General features: G+C 43.8%; 1 protein-coding gene and 1 long non-coding RNA gene across 7 annotated transcripts in view; one reads left to right on the top strand and one right to left on the bottom strand.

Moving 5' to 3' along the window:
• The window catches only part of LOC120096582 (uncharacterized), a 42,137-nt gene extending 29,152 nt beyond the window's left edge, over nt 1-12,985 (bottom strand). The window contains exon 1 of the long non-coding RNA XR_005493191.2: nt 12,725-12,985. This is a non-coding gene — a long non-coding RNA (uncharacterized LOC120096582). The remainder of the gene's footprint in view (nt 1-12,724) is intronic.
• Nucleotides 1-17,570, top strand: part of Albfm1 (albumin superfamily member 1) — a 51,461-nt gene extending 33,891 nt beyond the window's left edge. For 4 of the 6 annotated variants that reach the window (XM_006250759.5, XM_063273336.1, NM_001108356.2 and 1 more), the window contains 4 exons: nt 1,664-1,802; nt 3,291-3,517; nt 12,980-13,112; nt 17,148-17,570. In XM_006250759.5, coding sequence (XP_006250821.1) covers nt 1,664-1,802; nt 3,291-3,517; nt 12,980-13,112; nt 17,148-17,216 — 568 coding nt within the window. In that variant the 3' untranslated portion in view covers nt 17,217-17,570. Of the gene's footprint in view, nt 1-1,474; nt 1,609-1,663; nt 1,803-3,290; nt 3,518-12,979; nt 13,113-16,458; nt 16,656-17,147 lie in introns of those variants that run through there. The other 2 variants (XM_063273335.1, XM_039092167.2) reach the window with 2 other exon arrangements.
• The last annotated feature ends 3,299 nt before the right edge of the window (nt 17,571-20,869 follow it).

Below are 20,869 nucleotides of genomic sequence, written 5' to 3'. Positions count from 1 at the left end.
TTTAAGGTTGTCTGTCTGCCCAGCTGCTGTAGAAACTGCGTCTTCCTTCTTCCACAGGCATTTCTCCTAGCAATGCAATAATTAATTCTAGTCGTCTGTGGTCCTCAACATGTGGTCCTAAGGTCTTTCTCTTTAAACCCCGTTCTCTCTTTCCACCTTCATTATGACCTTCCAATTCAGACCGTTTCCTTTACTTGTGTTGCTGGAAAGGTCTTAAAATAGTTTGATGCTTTCTGACTCTTGAGAATCCCCCCCCCACATGAATTCTTCTCAAAGAAGCCATCACCTTAAAATAATGTAAAATTGGTTTCATATCTAATCCCCCTCTAAAACAAGCAACAACAACAATACCCAGAATCCATGACTTCCCCAATCCTCCCGTCCTCCCAAAGCCCTTCCTTCACCTGGCTTATTCAAAGGCAGTGTCATTTCTCAACTCTGAAGACTTTTCCTCCGGATGCCTTGCCAGGCCTCCTGAAATGGACACTACCATCATCTTTTATACTCTGTTAGGGGAAATACCATTACGAACAAAATTCCCTAAAGAAGTATTGAAATAGGTCCTTTTTTTAAAAAAAATTGAATAAACGTTAAACCAGATGTGCACCACTGGCTGTCCACTAACAGCTTACAAAAGCAGAAAGAGGTCACTGGCCCTGATCACAGATAAGCAGACACAACACGTAATGCACAGTAATTAGTGAACTCAGTGTGAACGATTACTAGTCCTCAAGGTGATCTGACAGTCTCACTTGCCAAATGCAGTTCACCCTAGCTTTACCCAATTTGTTAACTGAGTCTCTAGAGATCAACAGCTCCCACCCCCAGCCCCACACCGCCCCCAAAGCCCTTCTTTTTTTTTTTTTTTTTTTTGTTCTTTTTTTCGGAGCTGGGGACCGAACCCAGGGCCTTGTGCTTCCTAGGTAAGCGCTCTACCACTGAGCTAAATCCCCAGCCCCCCAAAGCCCTTCTTTAAGCAAGGAGGTAGTTTTGCAGCTGGCAGCAGCTAAGCTTCCCCCAAATTTCCCAAGCTGAGAGAAATTGGAAGCGTTTATGTTCCTAGATCCTTGGGTCCCGGGAAAAGGACATTGCTGGCTCATAAAGTGAGTGAAAAGCTAGATGTTTTTCAATACATACTGTATGCACTTCAAAGAGTTGAAACCATTACAGGAGTTTCTGAAGTGAACCCACTAAGGAAGATGGGGACAGAGTCAATTCCTTCGCTTACTTTCAGAGAGAGACTTGACCCCTTTAAAGGTTCTGACTTAGCTCACAGCACCCGCAGCACTCTGTCCACACACTGTTCCTGCCTGCCCCTGCTCACTGGGGTGTGAGTACCTGGAGAACAGGGGCGGTTCCTCGTGGCCACTGTGCTCCTGCTCCACACCTGGCAAATGGTCCCCGGGAGCTTTATCGAGGCTCCGCCCAGAGGAGCTGTCTGATTTTAGCTCTGACAGTGTCTCTGATATCTCAGCAGGGCGTGAGTGGGATCCAATGGAACGCTGTCCAATTACCTACCCACTGAGCCACCAGGACAGGGCAGAAGAGTTCTGCCTGACGCCTGGCTCCTCCTACATGGGAGATAATGTTGGATATCGTGGGAAACTTACGATGGGTGTCTGCGTGTGTACCCACTACCAGGAATAAGAACTTACTCTTTTAGGCTTACCGTGCTTTATACTAAGAAAGCCCCACAGCTGTCTGCCCAGGAGCTGGTGATGCTCGGGAAGAAGATGGCAGCGTCTGCCAACAGATGCTGCCCACTAAGGGATGAGCTGCAGTCGGCCTGTCTGGAGGACCAGGTAAGCACGCTCCTAACACATCTGCCATCTCTCTCCGGTCCTCGGGAACCAACCTCATTTCTTGGACAGATCTATGACTTTCCAGTGAAATTAAAAATTCTCAGAGAATACTTTTAGGCAGCTTACACCAACTGTCTTTACTTAAAAACAAACGAGGGCTGTCCACTCTTAAACTTGTCTCCTTAGTTTCTCAAAACTGTCCCCGGAGTCATTATAAGGGTCTACTACTTGGTTTTTAACGTTGACAAAACTGATGTTGGTAAGCAGTGGCAAAGATACTGTAGATGTTTGACCAACTCTGGTGGACCTCACAAGGGAACGTGTTAGTACCTACTGGTGAGCGTTCACGAGGGCAATGGCTTCCCATAGCTACAGGCGACTGGCTTTAGTAACAGGCTATCCCTTTCTTAGATCAAAATATTTTAGAGGTTGAAATAGAATAGGGGAGTTAGTTGACATGAGGTGAGAGGAGGGCTGGGATGGCCTTGAGTATGTTTTCTCCAGCCTCTCTTGGAGTCTGTTCATCCTTCCTTCCTCACCAAAAAGGCTGTCCCTGGGCAGCACGGTGCTCAAACCTCTGAGATTTTCCTTCTAGGTCTCTCAAGCTGCATGGCTTCCACATTTCTGATTTCTTGCTTGGTGATAATGCCCTATATTCCTAGTAGATTGTATCTTTTATGCTAACTTGTCGCGGAGGCAGGCTTTCTTCTAATAAATTATAGTTGTTTGAATTAAAAATCAAAAGTTATTATCCACCCCATCTTCATCTTAACTTTAATTTTTTTTGTTTTTGCTGTTATGGAATCATGTCTTCTTCAGGGAATTCATTCGATTAGATTTATATGTTCCTAGAGCCTTGCTTTGGGGAAATTGTCTTGGTTACTTCTAAAGTGGATGAATTCACAATGAAATGTTTAGGTCGACTAGTTCCAATAACTTCATCAAAGTTATTGACGTGGGGACCAAAGTGGGAGCAAAGTGAGGAGACATTTCCAAAAGGGGTGAAGAAAATGGGGGAGACAACCCAAACATGACCAAGACCATGATCGTGCATTCCAACACCCAAGGAGCACCTACTGTGTGCCAGCTCTGCAGCTGGTCTGTGTGTCTGTCACACCATGCTGGAGACACGCTGGGTTCGAACTTGTTGAGAAGCGCCAGCAGCTTCTTCACACTCGAGTCACACTGTTTGGAGGGCAGGGCTTGGGACTTGATATTGAATTAGTGCTGTTGGGAGGGGGTAAGACGCCCGTGCTGAAGCTGGTCTGTCTAATGACGCGATTCTCCTGCACCTTAGCCTGACAGACACGAAGAAGGAGCACAAGCTGCTCCGTCCACATCGACGACTTTGTTTCCTCTAAAAATGAAATCTTGGTGGCGCTAGAACAAAATCGAACTTGAGGACGCTCAGATACAATCCCTCGTCTAGGGATAAGAAGACAGCAGACGTAACCTCACTCCCCTTCCTCTCATTCTCTTCCTGAAAAGGCGAAGCTGTTTCTTGGAGACCTGTGCAGAAGGCATGGTGGGAAACCTGTCAATGCTGGAGTGGGCCGCTGCTGCGACGACTCCTATGCCTTCAGAAAGCCGTGCTTCGATGACCTGCAAGCTGACGGGACTTACATTTCTCCACCTTTAGCTTGTGACCAAGTCATCAGCCTTAAAGAGGACCTGTGCCAAGCTCAGGACGAGGAACTCCAAACTGAAAAGCAAAAGTAAGCCTGGGTTCACTTCGGTCTTTGCTAGCAACAAAGTGACTCCTAGGGAGAAATTTAAGCCAGCTACTGACATAATTCTTTGCTTAAAGAACACAGCATTAAATGTTCTGTTGGAAATCAGGTGGAATTAATTTTATCAAATAAATTATCCAGTATAGTTACTGTGTTGTGACCCCTGCTTGGTCAGTTAGTGAGAATGAAGCAAGTGCACGAGAAAATGTTGGCAAATGTATAAAAATATTGAAAATATTTTTGGAAACATTAATATAATGTTTCCAAAATGTTTCCAAAATGTTGCAGTCCAGGCATATAATGTTTCCAAAATGTTGCAGTCCAGGCATATAATGTTTCCAAAATGTTGCAGTCTAGGCATTAATCTAATAAGTTGTTCTACATGAAAAAAAAGAAAAGAAAAGAAAAGAAAGGAAAATCTGTTAAAGAAGTTTGGAGATGTTACTTTTCTAGAAGAGAAAATAACAACACTAAGAATGGAAGTCAGAGAAATCTTGCAATTAAGTAATCCAGTTGTGTCTGTTAAGAATAAGTTATGTCCTTGAGAGGTGGCTCAGTGGTTAGCAGTATACACTGGACTTGCAGAAGACCTGGGCCTTGCTTGCAGCATTCCCATCAGATGGATGTCGGTCACAGACACCTGCAATAGCCACAAGGGATCTGATGCCCTCTTCTGTACTCATGTGTGCTTAATTTTACACACACACACACACACACACACACACACACACACACACACACACACACACAGACACACTCAATTTAAAAGTAAAAGTTAAAGTACTTTCTGTAGAATCCTGTAGGGCTGGTGAGCTGACTCAGAGGGTAGAAGTGCTTGTGTACAAGTTTTATCCCTGGATCCCACAAGGGACAGAGAGAAATGACTCCAAAGAGTTGTTCTCTGACTTCCACATGCACACTGTGGTCCACATGCTCCTGCACAACACACACATACACACACACACACACACACACACACACACACATACACACTCACATGAATTAGTTAAAAGTTTAAAATAAATAATTTAGACCTCAGAACTTAATAGGAGTTTGCAAGACTTGTATGTTAAGGAAGTCCTTTGAGCTGTTCCATGGAAACTGGGGATATTACCTCATAATATGTTATATTACCAAGTAGCATCTTCAGCCATGATGAGAAGCATTCTTCAAAACTGTTTTTATTTGTCTGTTTGTTTGTATGATCGTAGAGGGTGACTGCTGTATTGTAATGCATTACTGATGAACATAAGTCTTCAAATCCATGATTTCTATTCTTTTATGAGGCAGGGTCTATGCTCCAGGCTGCTCTCAATTCATTGCCTAGCGAAGGATGACCTTGAACTACCCATCCTTCCCTACCTCTGGAGGGTGGGTTTCAGGCACATGCTCCTTTTGTGCGGCAACGGTGATCTAATCACGCTTGCCAGGACAGCACGAACCAACCGAGCTACAGCCGCAGTCCTTCCTTTTTCTCTTGAGGCGCGATTCTTTGTGCCAGATGAGGCTTTGCAGTGACTTACTACAATACAAGAAAATAAGATATCCCTAGATACTAATGATACAGGAAATAGCATTTAAAAGTTGTTTTCTATGAGGACATAAAATCAAAGCGCCATGAAAACGAAAGAACTTTTAAGTCCTCCCAACACCAAATTTAGGAAACTAGTCCAAAACACTGCAAAATTTCTTCATAAATATTTCCAGTTACCACCACGGATAGCACAGGTAGAAATGTTTGATTATTAAGAAGTTAATCCTTTTGTTGAATAGAAGTCTGTTTTCTTGTTACTGCTCCACTTCTCCTCATGGTTCTTTCTACTTCTGGAACTACAGTGAAAAATACTTAAGGACATATTCATATGTGTGTATGTGTGCGTGTGTGTGTGTGTATGCACACACATATACACACACACATATAAATGGACTTTAATAAACTAGTCATTATTGATATGATTCTGCCAGCCCCCCAATAATTGAGGCAGAGTCCTATGAATTTTTAAAAATCAGCTCTAGCACAATTACTGGACAATTTACCCCTAATCTTGCTGTGGTTTGGTCTTGAGTTTGCATGTAGACCCAAATGAAGCTATGTGACCCCGCCCCCAAGTTATTTCTGATTGGTAGATAAAGATGCCAACCTCCAACAGCTGGGAAGAAGAGACAGAGGTGGGACTTAGGCTTTGTGGGTTTGGGGTCGAGAGGAGCCACAGGGAGAAGTGTACAGGAGGAGGAAGGAGAAGCTGACATGGGTTAGGAGTAAGGAGAAATGGCCCCGTGGGCTGCCCAAGTGGAGTTAAGAGCAGACAAAGTGAAACGCAGTAATAACTGGGGTTATCGATAGGAACGTAGATTCCAACAGCATAGAGGGTTGATGTCTGCCCAGCTCTCATGCTGTTTTACGCTTATTATAAATATAAAGGTTGTGTATGTGTGTTTCATCCGGGAACTTAAATGATAAAGGCGGAGTAGAAACCTTGGGCTGGGATTTAAATAATTACTAAAACATCCTGGTTCTCCTCCGACCCCAAGTCAGCAATACCTAAGGCAGGGTAGAAACCTCGGGCTGGGATTAAACAATTTTTACAACATAACCTAATAATTTTGTCCCTCAGAAATCTTTATTTAAAGTATCTTTTCCTTTGGCTACTAATACCACAGTCCTATTTGTAGAATTTATGACATTGTCGTCAATAAAAACCAACAGTGTATTTCAAATCACTGCACGTACTTAAAAATAAAATAATATTTCTGTGCATCGATACCTTGTGGTTGGCCCAGTTTTCCCAGGTTTTAACTGAAAAGTCCATAGATCACTATATTGTGTATTAAATATTTTTAAAAACATTTTTATTGTTTTTTAAATATATTTCAAATGTTATCCCCTTTCCTGGTTTCCCGTCCATAACCATCTATCCCACCCCCTCCCCCTTCTTCTGTGAGGGCGTATAATCTAATTTTTCTAACGCAGGATTGTTAGTTCCCAGCTGTTCTTCCCGAGCGCTTCAAGGCAATTTTTGCTCCATTAGCCTGTTCAGGACCCACTTTTCGATCACATGCCGTGCTCATGATCCACTCAGCCTCCTGGAAGGCTCCTCCTCCCTTTCTCCTTCCTCCTTCTCTCCTTGTGGTCCCTACCTGTGACCCCAAGACCAGCCCCATAACTAAAGCCCCGCCTACCTCTGCTCTCACTAGTAATTGGCAGTAGCCACTTTTATTTAACCAATAGCTTTAAATTGGAGACGAAGTTTTATACATCAAAGGCTGGTGTATGTGGAAATCCACTCATCTGGGGGCAACTTGATCTTGGGAGCCAGTATTTAGCATTTGTACATTTGTATACATAGTACCAGGCCAACCTCCAACATATGAGTGTGTATGTATATAATATATAATATGCAATGTATAATACATAATGTATAATATATACTGCATAATATATAATATACAGTATACTATATAGTATATAACATATAACACATAACATATAATATATAATATAATATACATTGTATAATACATAATACATAACATATAACACATAACATAAATATAAATATATTTAATGTAATACAATATATAACATTATATATAATATACATACATAATATCTAAAATAATATGATATATAATATAATACACAATGCATATATATACATATTTTTATATATAATTACAGCATTCCTCCTCCCTTTCCTTCCTCCAATAATAAGAATGGACCCATCCTTTCTACCTGAGGGTTAAGTGAGGATGAGGTAAAGTTTAACCTCCAGGGAAAGATAGAGCAGTGATGAGCAGTGCCTTGCAGACTTGCATAGGACCACAGAAACATATCTATGCCGATAGCATTTACACCAAACATCAGAACTAAATATTGTATCCTTCTGCTAAAGGCGCCTGTAACTTAGTGACAATCAGCCCAGGCTTGATGTGAGAATATGAGAGAGAAGTTAATTTCCCCTCTAGGAAACAAGGTTTGCTGCTCTTCGAAGAAGCTCTTGGGACACTTTGTTATTTCTTCATCAAATGCTCGCTGCAAATTTACGAGGTAGGTAACGTCATTGCAGCATTTTAATTACGAAGAAACTTGAGGATGGGAAAGGAGGTCTCACTCTGAGACCACACAACACGGACAGGAAGCAGGAGCTGAGGTCATAGAAAAACTGAAGAGGAACAGATGAACAGGAAATAGGAGCTGGGCTTGCTGGAAGGAGCCTGTAGTCGGAACTATTCAGAGGGACTGCTGCAAGAGGGAGTTCTGGGCAAGCCTGGGCTACACAGTGAGTGTGAGGCCAGTGAGACTGTCACTAAATCTGAAAAAAAAGGTCTGGGAGGGATTTAGCTTGATGTATATGTATACTATTAGTATATACTCACCCTAAGCATGAGTAAGTCTTTGTCTTTATTCCATAGTATTGAGTAAAAGAAAAAGAAAATAGATAATAGACCTTGAAAGAAAATATTTGAAAGCAAGTATGAAAACTAATGTGAAGATTAATTTTAAATAGTATATAAACAGGAGGATTTGCTTTAAACGAAATAGTAGATAATTTAGTGAACACTGAATACTGTGGAAACAAAAATCTGGAAACAAGCTGGTAGTAATTAGGGTCAAAATCGGATATAAAAATTTAAACTAAAAACTGAAGTATTGAGAATACTTGAGGCTGCCAGGGTGAGACTGGGACTGGGGATGAGAAGGGGACAGGAGAGGTAAACAGCCTCAAAAGGACCCTCTGGATACGACCATGGTGGGGGTGAGCCCTGCTATGAGGCAGCAGAGCCCTCCCACGCCCGTCGCCCTTATAGAAACGGCAGCTTTTGTGCTCGGAGTGGTCAGAGGTAACGACTTCCCGAACTTCCCCGTGCCGAACCTCATTTCCAGATGTCCTGAATTCAGGCGACAGGAGACCCATTCTTGCCGGTCATGCCTTGTTTCAGGGTGAACTTCCATACTCAGCTCTTGTGCTCTTCCTCCCTCTACTGGCCATTCTGAGAACTGCACCCGTGAACTAGCTGAAGGGCTGGCAGAAAGCCAGCCTGGAGAGGGGAAAAAAAGCTATTCCCAGACATCAGACTAGAGCATTTGAGAGGTGTAAAGTCACGGAGGTGTTTGGGAACTCGCAGTTGTGAGTCAGAAGAGAGAGGGGGATGCATGTGAGGAAGTTTCCGTATAATTGAAGACTTCATTAGGATAGTCAAGACCGTCCTAATTATTTGCTAGTAAGTGAATATGTAGGGGAACTGGGAGGAGGTGCCCCCCCACACTTTTGGTGGGTGTCAGGAGGGAAGGAGACCCTAACTGAAAAATATAGTTAAAATGTGTGCAAGTGGATCTACCATCACCACCACTATCACCACCACCACCAACATCACCATTACTACCGTCACCACCACCACCACCACCATCACCACCACCACCAACAACACCACCACCATCACCACCAACACCAACACCAACACCATCACTACCACCACCATCATCATCACCACCACCAATAACAACAACACCACCATCACCACCACCACCACCACCACCACCAATATCACCATCACCATCACCACCACCACCATCATCATCACCACCACCACCAACAACAACAACACCATCATCACCAACAACAACACCATCATCTTCACCATCACCATCACCACCACCACCATCATCACCACCATCACTATCAACACCATCACCACCACCAACATCACCATCACCTTCACCATCATGCTTAGAAACAGAGAAGTCCAGTGTTGTAGGTTGCCAGGGTTCATGATTTTGTATTTTCCAAGGAACATTAGAGCAAGAGAAATGAGGTGCTTGTCAAGATGCACACATTTCCATTTATAGAACGAATCAGTCCTAGGTCTGGAGAGATGGCTCGGGTGCTAAGGTGCTTGTGGAAGCCTGAGACCCAAGTTTCTCCTCCAGCACCTACAGAACCTACGTGAAACTTTAATGTCCCTGCAACAACAGAGGCAGAGACAGGAGGATCTCTGGGCCGGCCTGACCAGCCAGTCCAGCGGTTCGCATGAGCTTCACACACACACACACACACACACACACACTCACCTAACTGTAATGGGAAGAAGTCTGTGTTCCTCACTCTGAGTAGTAAATCTGTTAGCATCTGGTAGTTACCATTCAAAGGTAGTATAAACTGGTTGGATTTTATACCCACACCATGTAGATCAAACGGCACGGAGACACAAACGCGCTGTCTTCATTCGAGACAGACTCAGGTTAGGTCTAGTTAAGAATGAAGACTGAATATGAATTGAACAGTTGGCAAGAAAGATGTTATATTGTGTTCTGATTTTTTTTTAAAAGCATTGATTCTTTTTATAATAAAGGTAACTGTGATCATTTGTAAAGTAAGACAAATCAAGACGAGAATTATCATTTAAGCCCAACAGTGCAGAGATATACATTATAAAGGCACATGTGACACACGGGTCTATGATGTCATATTTGTCTGGTGGTGGGTGCACACTTCCTAAACGCCTCCTGCTCCCCAGTCTTTGGGTTCTCTATGATTAATAACGCAGGTCCTGTTGGCTCTTGCTACAGCCTGCTTACGTAGCATTTCTACGGCTCTTGGGAGGGAGTGTGAGACACTCCTCTGCTTTCACAGTCCCCAGAAGCTCTCCAGGCATGCGACCCTGGTACTACTCCAGACTCACAGGGAGGAGTCCTGGACTGCAGCCATTGCCATCACCCACAAAGCCCGCGTCCCTCTCCCCTCCCAGGATGACATGCTTTCGAGGGGCCGCCATGGCACAGCTGATGTGCCTTAATGATTTGCAGGACTTTCGAGAAAACACTTTCTTAGTACTTTTTCAAAGAGTTAGACCTCCCGCCCCCGTATGGTCCTGAACTGAGTCTTATGGAGAGAGACCTGGCTGGCAACGCCACCCAGTGCCCTCTCCCCTGGCCCACCCCCGCCATGTGTGATTTGGAACTGAGTCTGAGAAAGACCTAGCAGGCAACAAGAGCTCTCCCTGCTTCCCGGACCAGCCTCTCTCATTAGGTAGACTTCTCACTCAGCTTTTGTGATGGAAACTTACCCCACAGATTTGTGAGTTATGCCCAAAGATACTGAAGCCCCTGTTACAAAAGCAAAATGCAGGGCGCTTTCAGAGAAGACAGAAATCATAACACTGAAATCATAAATAAAATTATGGGCACATTGGCTGAGATACAGCAAAGTTTAGCATACGCCAAAAGCTGACAGCAACCCACATTGTTTCATATTTTTCTTTAAAATATTATATTGCATATTTTATATACATTCTGTCACTAGTTATTCTTCATTTTAATGGCCCGGTAATGTTATATGACTATATGATTATTGTTGGACTGGAATATTATCTTCACTTTCTATTATAAATTAATACAGAGAAATTTTCATTTAGACTCTCTGTCACCATATCTGTTTTTGCCTAAATTCCTAGGACCTAGAACTAGGGAAACGCCAGCTTAGATGAAATGGCCTGAATTCCCTTGGCTGTGCCTTTTAACTTTTAACTTCTCAGAAGTAGGCAACATCATGCCTCCCAAATGCTGGGATTCATGGTATGCACCATCATGTCCGACAGAAACAGGAATTTTAAGGAAGCATGCCAACTGGGCACCTCACCAAGATGGGCATCTGCTTTTAACGTTTCATGTTGAATCCGTAGTCCATACCCTCCCAGAGTTTGTAGGACCTGTGGGCACCATTTGAGTTGATGAACCATAGCCCAATTTGCTCAGCAGGTGACCACGCTGACAGTTGCCCAGGACCTGTTGTGAATCATGCACGAGTGGTTGTAGCCAAGAGACAGAAGAGAGCAGGAAGCATTTCAGTCTTGGAAACAGAGCGCCCCGTGACCTGTCTTGTCTCAGGCCGGCTCCCTGGCAACAGCAAAGAGACCCATGCTTGGCTTGGACCTGAGTGTCACAGGGACAGAGAAATAGACAATAGCATGATCTCATTGCGGTTCCTGTACACATCTGATGATAACTGTCACAGCCAGTTCTGCCACTAGGGACAGCCCGGATCAACCTAGTGAGCCAGGGTGGGTGGGGCTCACCCATCTCTTAATATAATGTGTCCAATTTTTGTCTTTGAATCAGAAAAGCCTGGACTATTTACTGGCTGAGCCCAGATGTCAAAGAAGTATGGCTTAAAACTTTGAAGTATTTGCTTGTATACCCATTTATGGCACGTCATTAGAGCCCTGGGAACTACCAAGGTGTGTTTGTAAAAGGCAAAGAGTGGTTTTTGAGATAAGCAGTATAGTACTGATTAATGCATATGCCCCCTATTGTGTGTGTGTGTGTGTGTGTGTGTGTGTGCACGCGTACACGTGTGTGCATACATGGTATAGGCACATGTGTGCAAGTGTGTGCAGAGGCTAGGGGCAGGCATTGGTCATCTCTCTATCATGCTCTGTGTAATTCCTCTGAAACAGGATCTCTCAAGACTATCCCTAGTGATCCCCTGTCTCCACCAATCCCACAGAGCTGGTGTCATCGGCAAGGGAGGGGCCAAACTGGCTTTCTAGGCGGAAGCCGAGATCCAAACTTAGATTCTAATGTTTGCACGGCAGACTCTTTTACTGGCTGAGCCCTAGCCCTAGCCTCCTGTTTCTTATTCTTCATTCTTATTTTTCTTGTGGTTAATTTTCTCTTGTTCTAAGCAGGAAGAAAGAGAGAGAGAGGGAGAGAGCGAGAGAGAGGGAGAGAGAGAGAGAGAGAGGAAGAGAGAGAGAGAGAGAGAGAGAGAGAGAGAGAAAGGAAGGAAAGAAGGAAGGAAGAAAGGAAGGAAGGAAGGAAGAGAAAGGAAAACAGGAAGGGAAAGATTGGTAATGTAGTCAGTGTTGCTTAGGAGGCTTAGATGTGAGTGAGTAGGGGCACTTTAACCAGAACGACATTCTGATTACTCCTGGTGGCTCAAATGCTCTGGCTTGACATGGCCGAGTCATCTGTGAGAGAAATCTGAGGTGTAGGCCAGCCACTGCCTCTTCAAATTCATCTATAGGTCTTGTCCTTAACAACAAGCAGGAGGCTCTCAGTTTCCACTGCGTCAGACTAGCGGGGTTCACGAGGAAGTCAGCTGGTCGCTCGAAAAGTGAAATAAAAGGGGGAGGGGATTAGGGTACTGCATTTCATCCGTATGTACGAAAATGGCAGGAAAAGGAGTTGCTTACCTTAGCAGGAGTTAAACAGTGATAACTAAAGTGATGGGCTCCTCAGGCTAAGAAGGAAGAATCGTCGAGGAAGTTCGCGTGAGATGAAGGCAGAGCTGCGTGCGCATGCGCTGTGAGGCCACAGGCTGCATCTCCGTATCCTTAACCTGAAGAGCGTCTCGGTGTGGGGAAGTCAAGGATGCTCTGAGAATCTAAAGCAGTAAGACAGCCCTGCAAACTCAGGAGCTAATGCCTGTCCCCCCGCTTCTGCCTTAGGCTCCTCAGTAACCTCGTGAAGCAGAAGCCACAAACGGCAGAGGAGGCGTTCCATTCCATTGGCGAGGGTTTCCTGCTCCTACTGGGCAAGTGCTGCCACGCACAGAGGAGAGAAGCGTGCTTTCAACAAGAGGTATGCACGTTATTCAAGCAAACATGCAAAGGAGTGTCGCGGTGTTACTGCAAGGAAAACCCTCCGCCCATTGCAACTGTGATGTTAGAAGAAAGATCACAGACTGGATGGATGGGAGTGGCTGGCCATACAGTTCCCGGGCTCTGGGCATCTTAACACTTATGGATGCTTGGAAAGACTAGGAGAATCAGACACAATATCTCTGGTGCCAGACGGGAGGGGATAGTAAGAAGGAAGCGTGGGAGGTTGAATTAAGAGTAGAGAAACAGAGTCATTTAAAAATTAAAAATTAAAAAAAAATGACAGCTTAAACCTGTGCTGGAGAAAATTTTGAGCTTATTTTCCTCTCAGGACAATCATGAATTGCTGCTCTCTGAGAGCGTAATCTGGGATCAGATAAAAAGAATTTTATTTCCTCAATGGGCAGAACTTCATGAACACAGGCTCAGGAACACAGAAAGGGAAGGACAGGACCAGACTGCACACTTGGTGTGCGCGTACACGCGCGCGCGCGCACACACACACACACACACATTACACATTACACACTACACACAAATGCACGTGTGCGTACACACACGTACGCACATTCATGCACACACACAACTAACCGTCAGGAAGCCAATTTTCTATAATTAATGATATCGTATGCAGTTAACGAGTGAATACTTATCCACAGGATTGTAAAGTTGTTGGCGATGTCATAGGATGTGTCTCAGCAAAACCGAGTGCCGTCTCTGAGGGAGGGGTGCTGGGGAGAGACGGCTTGTCTGAGGGCTTGGCTGCAGTAGCTACAGGGGCCTGTGACTGTGGCTGAGACACAAGTTCCTCTACATTTGGTCAAGCAGGCAGGGGCTGGTCAGAGCTCTGCTTAGCACTGGCTCTCAGGAATAATTTTTAAAGATAATAACCCTCATCGCTGCTGAAGTTTGTGTTTGTCAAACGCCTGACGGAGCTCTCTCAAGCAACGGTGTTACATCCCGACAGATCCACTATAAGTTGGAATAAGGGCAAATTAAATATTCATTTAAAACAAGCGCCAGGCAGCACAACCTCGCAGCACTCCGCACATCTGAGCGTGGTCGTTCATGCTTTTTGTGTGTCTGCGTGGGACCTGGGGCTCACTGCCTCTGTCCAGCACCTTAAGGGGCTAGCATATTTGTTTCAAGCTTGGGAAAATATGTAAATTCAAATTTAACTGTGGCTTTCACATAAAGTAAAAAAAAAAAATCCTGAGTCGGACCATCATAAATAGGGGTCTATCCAGACAGTCTGTGTAAGGGCTGGCAGTCGTAGCATATTTTTATTTATTAGTTATAAAGGCCTTTTCCTTCCCATATTCCTTCTGAGATTTTTCCTCATTCAAGAAGGCTATAGAAGTTATCTGAATGGGGTGCTAGACTAGTCAAAAGTTGCCAGGATTTATGAATGTTAACTCATCGTTCTACTGCATTCTTTCTCCATTAGTCGTGTTTACTTTTCTGTGCTGATTTCAGACCAGGCCTGACGGATTTTAGGACGTATAATCTGATTGGCAGCTAAAACACACTGAGCATGCTCTGCCTATGGGGCTGTTGAGTCAGTAGGTCTGTGTGGAGTCTGGTGACTTCATGTTTCTAGAACGTTCCCAGGCCCTGCTGCTGCTGCTGGTGTGGTGTTTGTGCTGAGGACAGCGTCCCAGGAAGCCCTTTTCATTGTGAAGGGAGACAGATGACCCTCTAACTCTCTGGTATTTCCTTAGGTCTGGCTTGGGGTGAGAAGCCAGGAGAAAGGGTGGTAGTAGAAATAAAGAAACCACTGGAAAGCAACATCATTATGGAAAAAAAAATGGGAGAGTTGGGGGGGGATATTAAATATCAGTACTTAAGGCTAGACTATGTTTTAAAACAAACTATGTTTAAAATGCATAAAGAGGTTAGCCTAGAAGGCAGGGATCGATGAAGGAAATATTCCGGAGTCTTTAGACGTTTGTGCCTCTGGTTTCTGTGTTGGCCGACAGATTCCGGGCCTGACTGGCAATGGAGAATCTGTTGCAATGTCCTAAGGATCTTCCTGGAGCTGAGATTCCAGGACAGGGCTCGGCCTGCTGGCCACCCGTGGAGGCTGCAAGAGCACTGAAGGCCAACCGCAGGCAGTGGCTGGAAGGCTTTTCCTTTGTTTGTTTCCCGAGACTGTAACTGTCAGAAAACCTGTTCTACCTGCTAAAGAAGAACCTGGGTGAGCTTGAAACCTGCAGGATCTCCCGAAGGCCAGTGAGAGGAGAAAGCCCTTGAGATGGAAGATATCATGTAACTCCATAACAAAGGAAAAGCTATAAGAAGGAAAAGGAGACAAAGCAAAGTCAGGGTCAGGATGCGGGCCAGAATAAAACCAAAACATGGAGATGAAATAACGGGCACCCAGTTTGTTTGTTTTTTTTTCCTGATGAAGAGAGGTGCTAATGTGTAGCACCAGGCTGAATCTGGTTAGTCCAAGGAAGGAGACTCCACAGTTCAGGAACAATGGGTGTGTAGGAACAAGCCTCAGCAGGCACAGGGAAAGCATTCTAGTCACAGAAGCTCTGTAGTCTGATCTTTCGGAATCCTCTGTGAGGCAGGATAACCACGCCAGACCTATTCATCACCTCACAGGATGTGAGAACTGAGCAAGGTTACCGTGAGTCAGCAGAAGTCGGTGTGATGATCAACGTGAAAGGTTCATTTTTCTCTGAGATGCGGCTCCACACAGGTTAACACAGAATGACACTCCCTCTGGTTTTAAAGGTCCAGACTCCACACACGCTGAGTCTGCCCAGCTTAATGAGTCTACTGTCAAAGCTACTGCAACCAGTATGATACAGTTAAGAAGAAAAAAATGATGATCTGGTTAAGTAGGATGACTGGCTAAGTATATCTAAATATATATTGATCAGGTCACAGTGAGCTACCGATCTCAGGGTGGTTTTTTTTTTTGTTTGTTTTTTTGTTTTGTTTTTATAAATTCCGTAAGTTGAAAATTAAGTACTACACAATTTGGCTTGTAACATTACTGATCGTTGTACCAATTACTGTTTACCAAGGAGCTATGGGGTATATAACGTCAGAAAAGACAGATGCAGAACAGACTTCTGTTACCATTAACTTTGGAGAAATGAAGAACAAATTAGGTCTCTGGTTAAGCTTCTACAGCGACTTCCCATGAAAATTTACTTAGAAGGGGGTTGGAGAGATGGCTCAATGGCTAAGGGCACTGACTGCTCTTCTAGAGGACCCCAGCAACCACACGGCAGCTTACAATTGTGTGTAACTCCAAGGTCAAAACACCAGTGCACATAAACAAAGGTAACTACCTTTTTTTTTTTTTATAGAAGGAACATTGAGTTTAAAACTTACAGGCTATCGAAGGAGGAGGGATTTCTTAAAGCCCAGAAGCATATGTCAAAGAAAGCCCGAAAAGACTGCTCTGACTAAATGATGATGGACTATGATGACGTCAGAGACCAGGGGGAGGGGCTAAACGAGTACACTCAGCCTTCTCCCAGGAATGCTATGGGTGCTTAGGAAGGCAAGTCAGTTCATATGTGCGCACGTATGCATGTATGCACGCACGCATGCATGTGTATGTATGTATGGTATATATGCATGCATGTATGCATGTATGATGTATGCATGTATGTATGTATGTGTGTATGTATGATGTATTTGTGTGTATATATGTGTGTGTGCCATGTGTATTTGTGCATGTATGTGTGTGGATGTATATGAGTGCATCTGTTTCTATGTGTGTACATTTACATGTATGTTATCCTGCAGCAAAAGCCTGGCCATCTTGTGAAGAGATAAAAATATTTTACTTCCAATAGCCTGAAAAAAGACTTGCAATGAATTGAGTCTTTAAGTCACCAGGCCCTGAGGGGACGTCTGACACCCAGAGGAAGGGCATCAGGGAGCCACCTCAGGATCCATCATGGAAGCTCCATGTCATTTCTGCTTAGGGCCAGGACCATGGCAGTTTTGACTTCTTCCCTCTAACAGGTATGCCTGTTTTTTTCCCTAGGGACCTCAGCTGATCATGAGGTGCCAGTCCCTCTTAGAGGCTGACTCATCCCAGAGCGTGTTGTTGTAGGATCATCGCTGTGGAAGGTGACAGTTGACAGAGAGCCTTCTCATTGGCTCAGTGCTGTAGAAGAACACTGGCTGGTCCACACCATCTTTCCTTTCCCTCAGCAGATGATACATGGACACCCAGATCAGTCTCTCAGAGCTCTCCCAGCTCAAGGCCTGTCTCTCAAGTGCAGTGGCAGAAACACGAACCCAAAGAACACTCACGGCCTCCAGACAATTTAATGTGCAGCCACACCTCCCTGGGAACTGCTGTTGGCCCCTACAGTAGACTTCAAGGTCAGCATGGAGCTGTCTGTGCCACTTCTGAGAATACTGACGACTGGGGGAAATGCAGGAATAAAGTTACCTTCCTGAATGGGTTCTGGCTCCTGTCTCTCCTGGACGTATGCAAGGGTGACATTGTCAGCAACGACTCCCAATACATTTGAATCAATTTGAATAGTAAGTTGCACTGAAAATGGCACAAAGAACTTATAATTGGGACTTAAAATTATTCTGATTCTTCCCCATATTAATTTAATTATGTGAATTAACAATAATTAATTAATATTAATAACAAACACCGATAGATTAGTACTTACTGAATAAGTGAATTATTTTGATTGGAGAAACAGAAAACTTATACTGATGCTCTTCATTTGATCTCGTTTCTTTTTCTACTCCAGAGTTATTAATATGTTTATATACATTAGTAACAATCACATGACCATCCCATGTATCCAACATAGAGTGCAAAATACTGTAGTGGAGACCAGAGAGGTAGTTTAGCTGTTAAGAGTACATGCAGCTCTTTTAGAGGGCCCAGATTGGTTCCTCACACCTGCATCTAGCAGCATGCATGCGTGTGCTCATGTGTATACACACACACACACACACACACACACACACACACACACACACACGAAAGCACATAAGGGATAAAATAAGGATAAATACAGGGAGCCTAAGCCACGGATGAGCTGAGAGAAGATACAATGTTAGGCATTATAATAAGAACAAAGTTCACATGTCCAGAGTTCCGAAAGGAGAGCAAAGGATCCTGGTGCACAGGGGTTTGAGATCACCCCCTGTAACCAAGGCCTAGAGAGGTCACTGAAGGACGGAGCTCGGAACTAGACAGCAAGAATAACTTCCACAGCTGGACAAGCGGTGAAGGTGATTCAGAGAGTGTGAGTGATCCATTTGCCTGTGGTTTTTGTATTGTGTGTCTCTGTGTTTTGAGTGTGGGCACATGCGTGCCATGGTGTATGGCAGTAACAGGACAAACTCAGTGTTGACCATCACCTCCTGCCTCGTTTGCCACTGGGCTTGCTGGACAACGAGCTTCTCAGGACTCTCTGGACTCCATTTCCTATCCTTGCCACAGGAGCCCTGGGATTACAGATGTGCATGATCACATCTGGCCTCACACGGATTCTGGGAATTTGAACTCAGATCCTGGCGCTTCCACAGCAAGCACTTTACCCTCTGCTCTAAGACAAAAATAAAGTGATTTGGTGGGCAATGAGGCTTAGTGGAAGAGAAGGCTGCAATGGGAGAGGGGCGAGTGTATAACAGATACCTTCCCACATGCTTCTTATATGCAAAGCACCAGCATTTACATGTGTTATTCACACCACTCTCACAACTGTTCAGTGAAACAGTTACAGTTACCACTCCCTGCTCTGCAGAAGAGGCTCCTGTGGAGAAAAGATACTTAACTGTTACTACGCCAAATAGAGTTTTCCTTGTCATTGGTCCCTAATCGATACAGTGTAACAGTATTGACGCATCACTTACATTGTCCGAGTTATAAGTAAGCTAGCGATGGCAGAGTTTCTGGGAGGCTACATGCAGATTGTCCATTTTAAAGAAGTGCTTTAGCATCCTTACATGGGAATGTCTGAGCAGAGTCCTGGAACCAGTCTCCTAACACTCAACTCTTAACATCCCTCATGCTAGCCATGGGTTTGAATCCTACCCGTTCCTTCTAATCAATATCTCCATCAATCTCCTAGCCTTTCAAGGAGTACTTTCCTCACATATAAAATGGAATTCGAAGAATAATTTCGTCATGAGATTGTATGATCGGTACACGAGTATCCATAAAAAGCCGGGCAAGGTAGAAGGCGGATGGTACAACAATGATATGAAATCCCAGGTTGTGTTGCTTGAGGACCGATGTCAGTGAATCAACCCTAATGTATTAAATACCATTGAGAGTACAAACGCATGGTGCTGAAGGTTTCCTTTCTAACTACATCCTATCATGTGTTCCCCGTGTATACTCCTGGTAGTTAAACCTGTGGTCTCTCCCCTTCATCAGCTGCCTCCCACGGGGCATGCCTCCCCCTTCAGGGTCTCTCACCAATCACAGCCTGCAACTACTTTCCACAGTGATGGAGGATGGAGTAATGAAGTACTGGTTAACCGAGTACTTCAGAGTCCTGAGCTAATAAAATATATTTTGGGTGGTTTTTGTTTTTGTTTTTTTTTTTTTGGTGGGGGAGGGCAGTTGATGTTAAGTAAAAGACATAACAAAGTTCCTAGCTAGAGGATCAGACTTGTGAATAAGGAGAGGTATGCGCAGTAGCGTCTATAAGGGTGTTTTGGATAGTTCATGAATCATTTATTCATTTTATTGAGCATATCCTATGTACAAGACATACTATGAAAGACAAAAAGTACAACTATAAAATGCAACAGATTCTATGATTAATAACCATGGTATGATATCTGGGGTTTAATTTTAATCCATATGTGACTGACAATGACATATTTGGATCACCTAAAACAAGGAGAAGCCTTTTTGGACAAAAAGTCTGCCGTCTTGCACCACGCAAAACCAGTTCAAATAGATTTGGCTTTAGAACCCACGTTAGTCATCTAGGCCTGTCTTAGGGTTTTATTGCTGTGGACAGACACCATGATCAATGCCTAAAGAAGCGATCCAGCAGAGCGGTCAAGGAGCCGTAGCAGCTCTGTGAGGCACTCGCTTTCCCTTCTGCTTTGCTCCGTCCCTTAACGTTTCTAGACGCTGAAAGCGTGTGAGAAGCACGTGATGTGATTAACCTGCCAGATCCATCATTCCACATCCTAACCGACATCATGGCATCAAATGCCATACCTTTATACTTGTCTCTCAATTAAAAGGAAAAGGCAAGCATCACATTCAGCAGATTTGCGGAAGGATTATGGGGGGTGGGATGGGGTGGGTGGTGGGGATAGATAAGAAAGGTTTGCTAAATCTCACAAAGGTAAGGTCAATGTGTCATTTGAATAATTAACTAAAAACATTTTGTATCTAGAGGGAATCTATTCTTGAATGTGCTTCTTACTCTTTGTGGATGATTCTCATGCAACCCAGAGTTCTCTTTCCTGATTGAAAAACCAGTGCATCATTGTATAATATTCAATAAATATAAAAAGTTGGAGAAACACGAATCACACATAATTCTATAATCTATACATAACTTGTTTTGGGTTTGTGAGTGGATACATAGTATGAGTGTAACAAATACACAAGTAAATAATATCCTAGTGCATGGGTATTTTAAAATATGATTATATATTCTTATATTTATAAGGAAAATTTAGCTGTAGTATTAAAATATAATTTTAGTGTCTGTAGCATCAGTTTAGTAAACAACTTTGAAGAAAGCCTTTGTATCTCTG

Source organism: Rattus norvegicus, chromosome 14, assembly GCF_036323735.1.
Source record: "Rattus norvegicus strain BN/NHsdMcwi chromosome 14, GRCr8, whole genome shotgun sequence".
Classification (NCBI taxonomy): Eukaryota; Metazoa; Chordata; class Mammalia; order Rodentia; family Muridae; genus Rattus; species Rattus norvegicus.
Note: the sequence above shows the minus strand (reverse complement) of the source record. Positions and strands in the feature narration are given on the sequence as shown.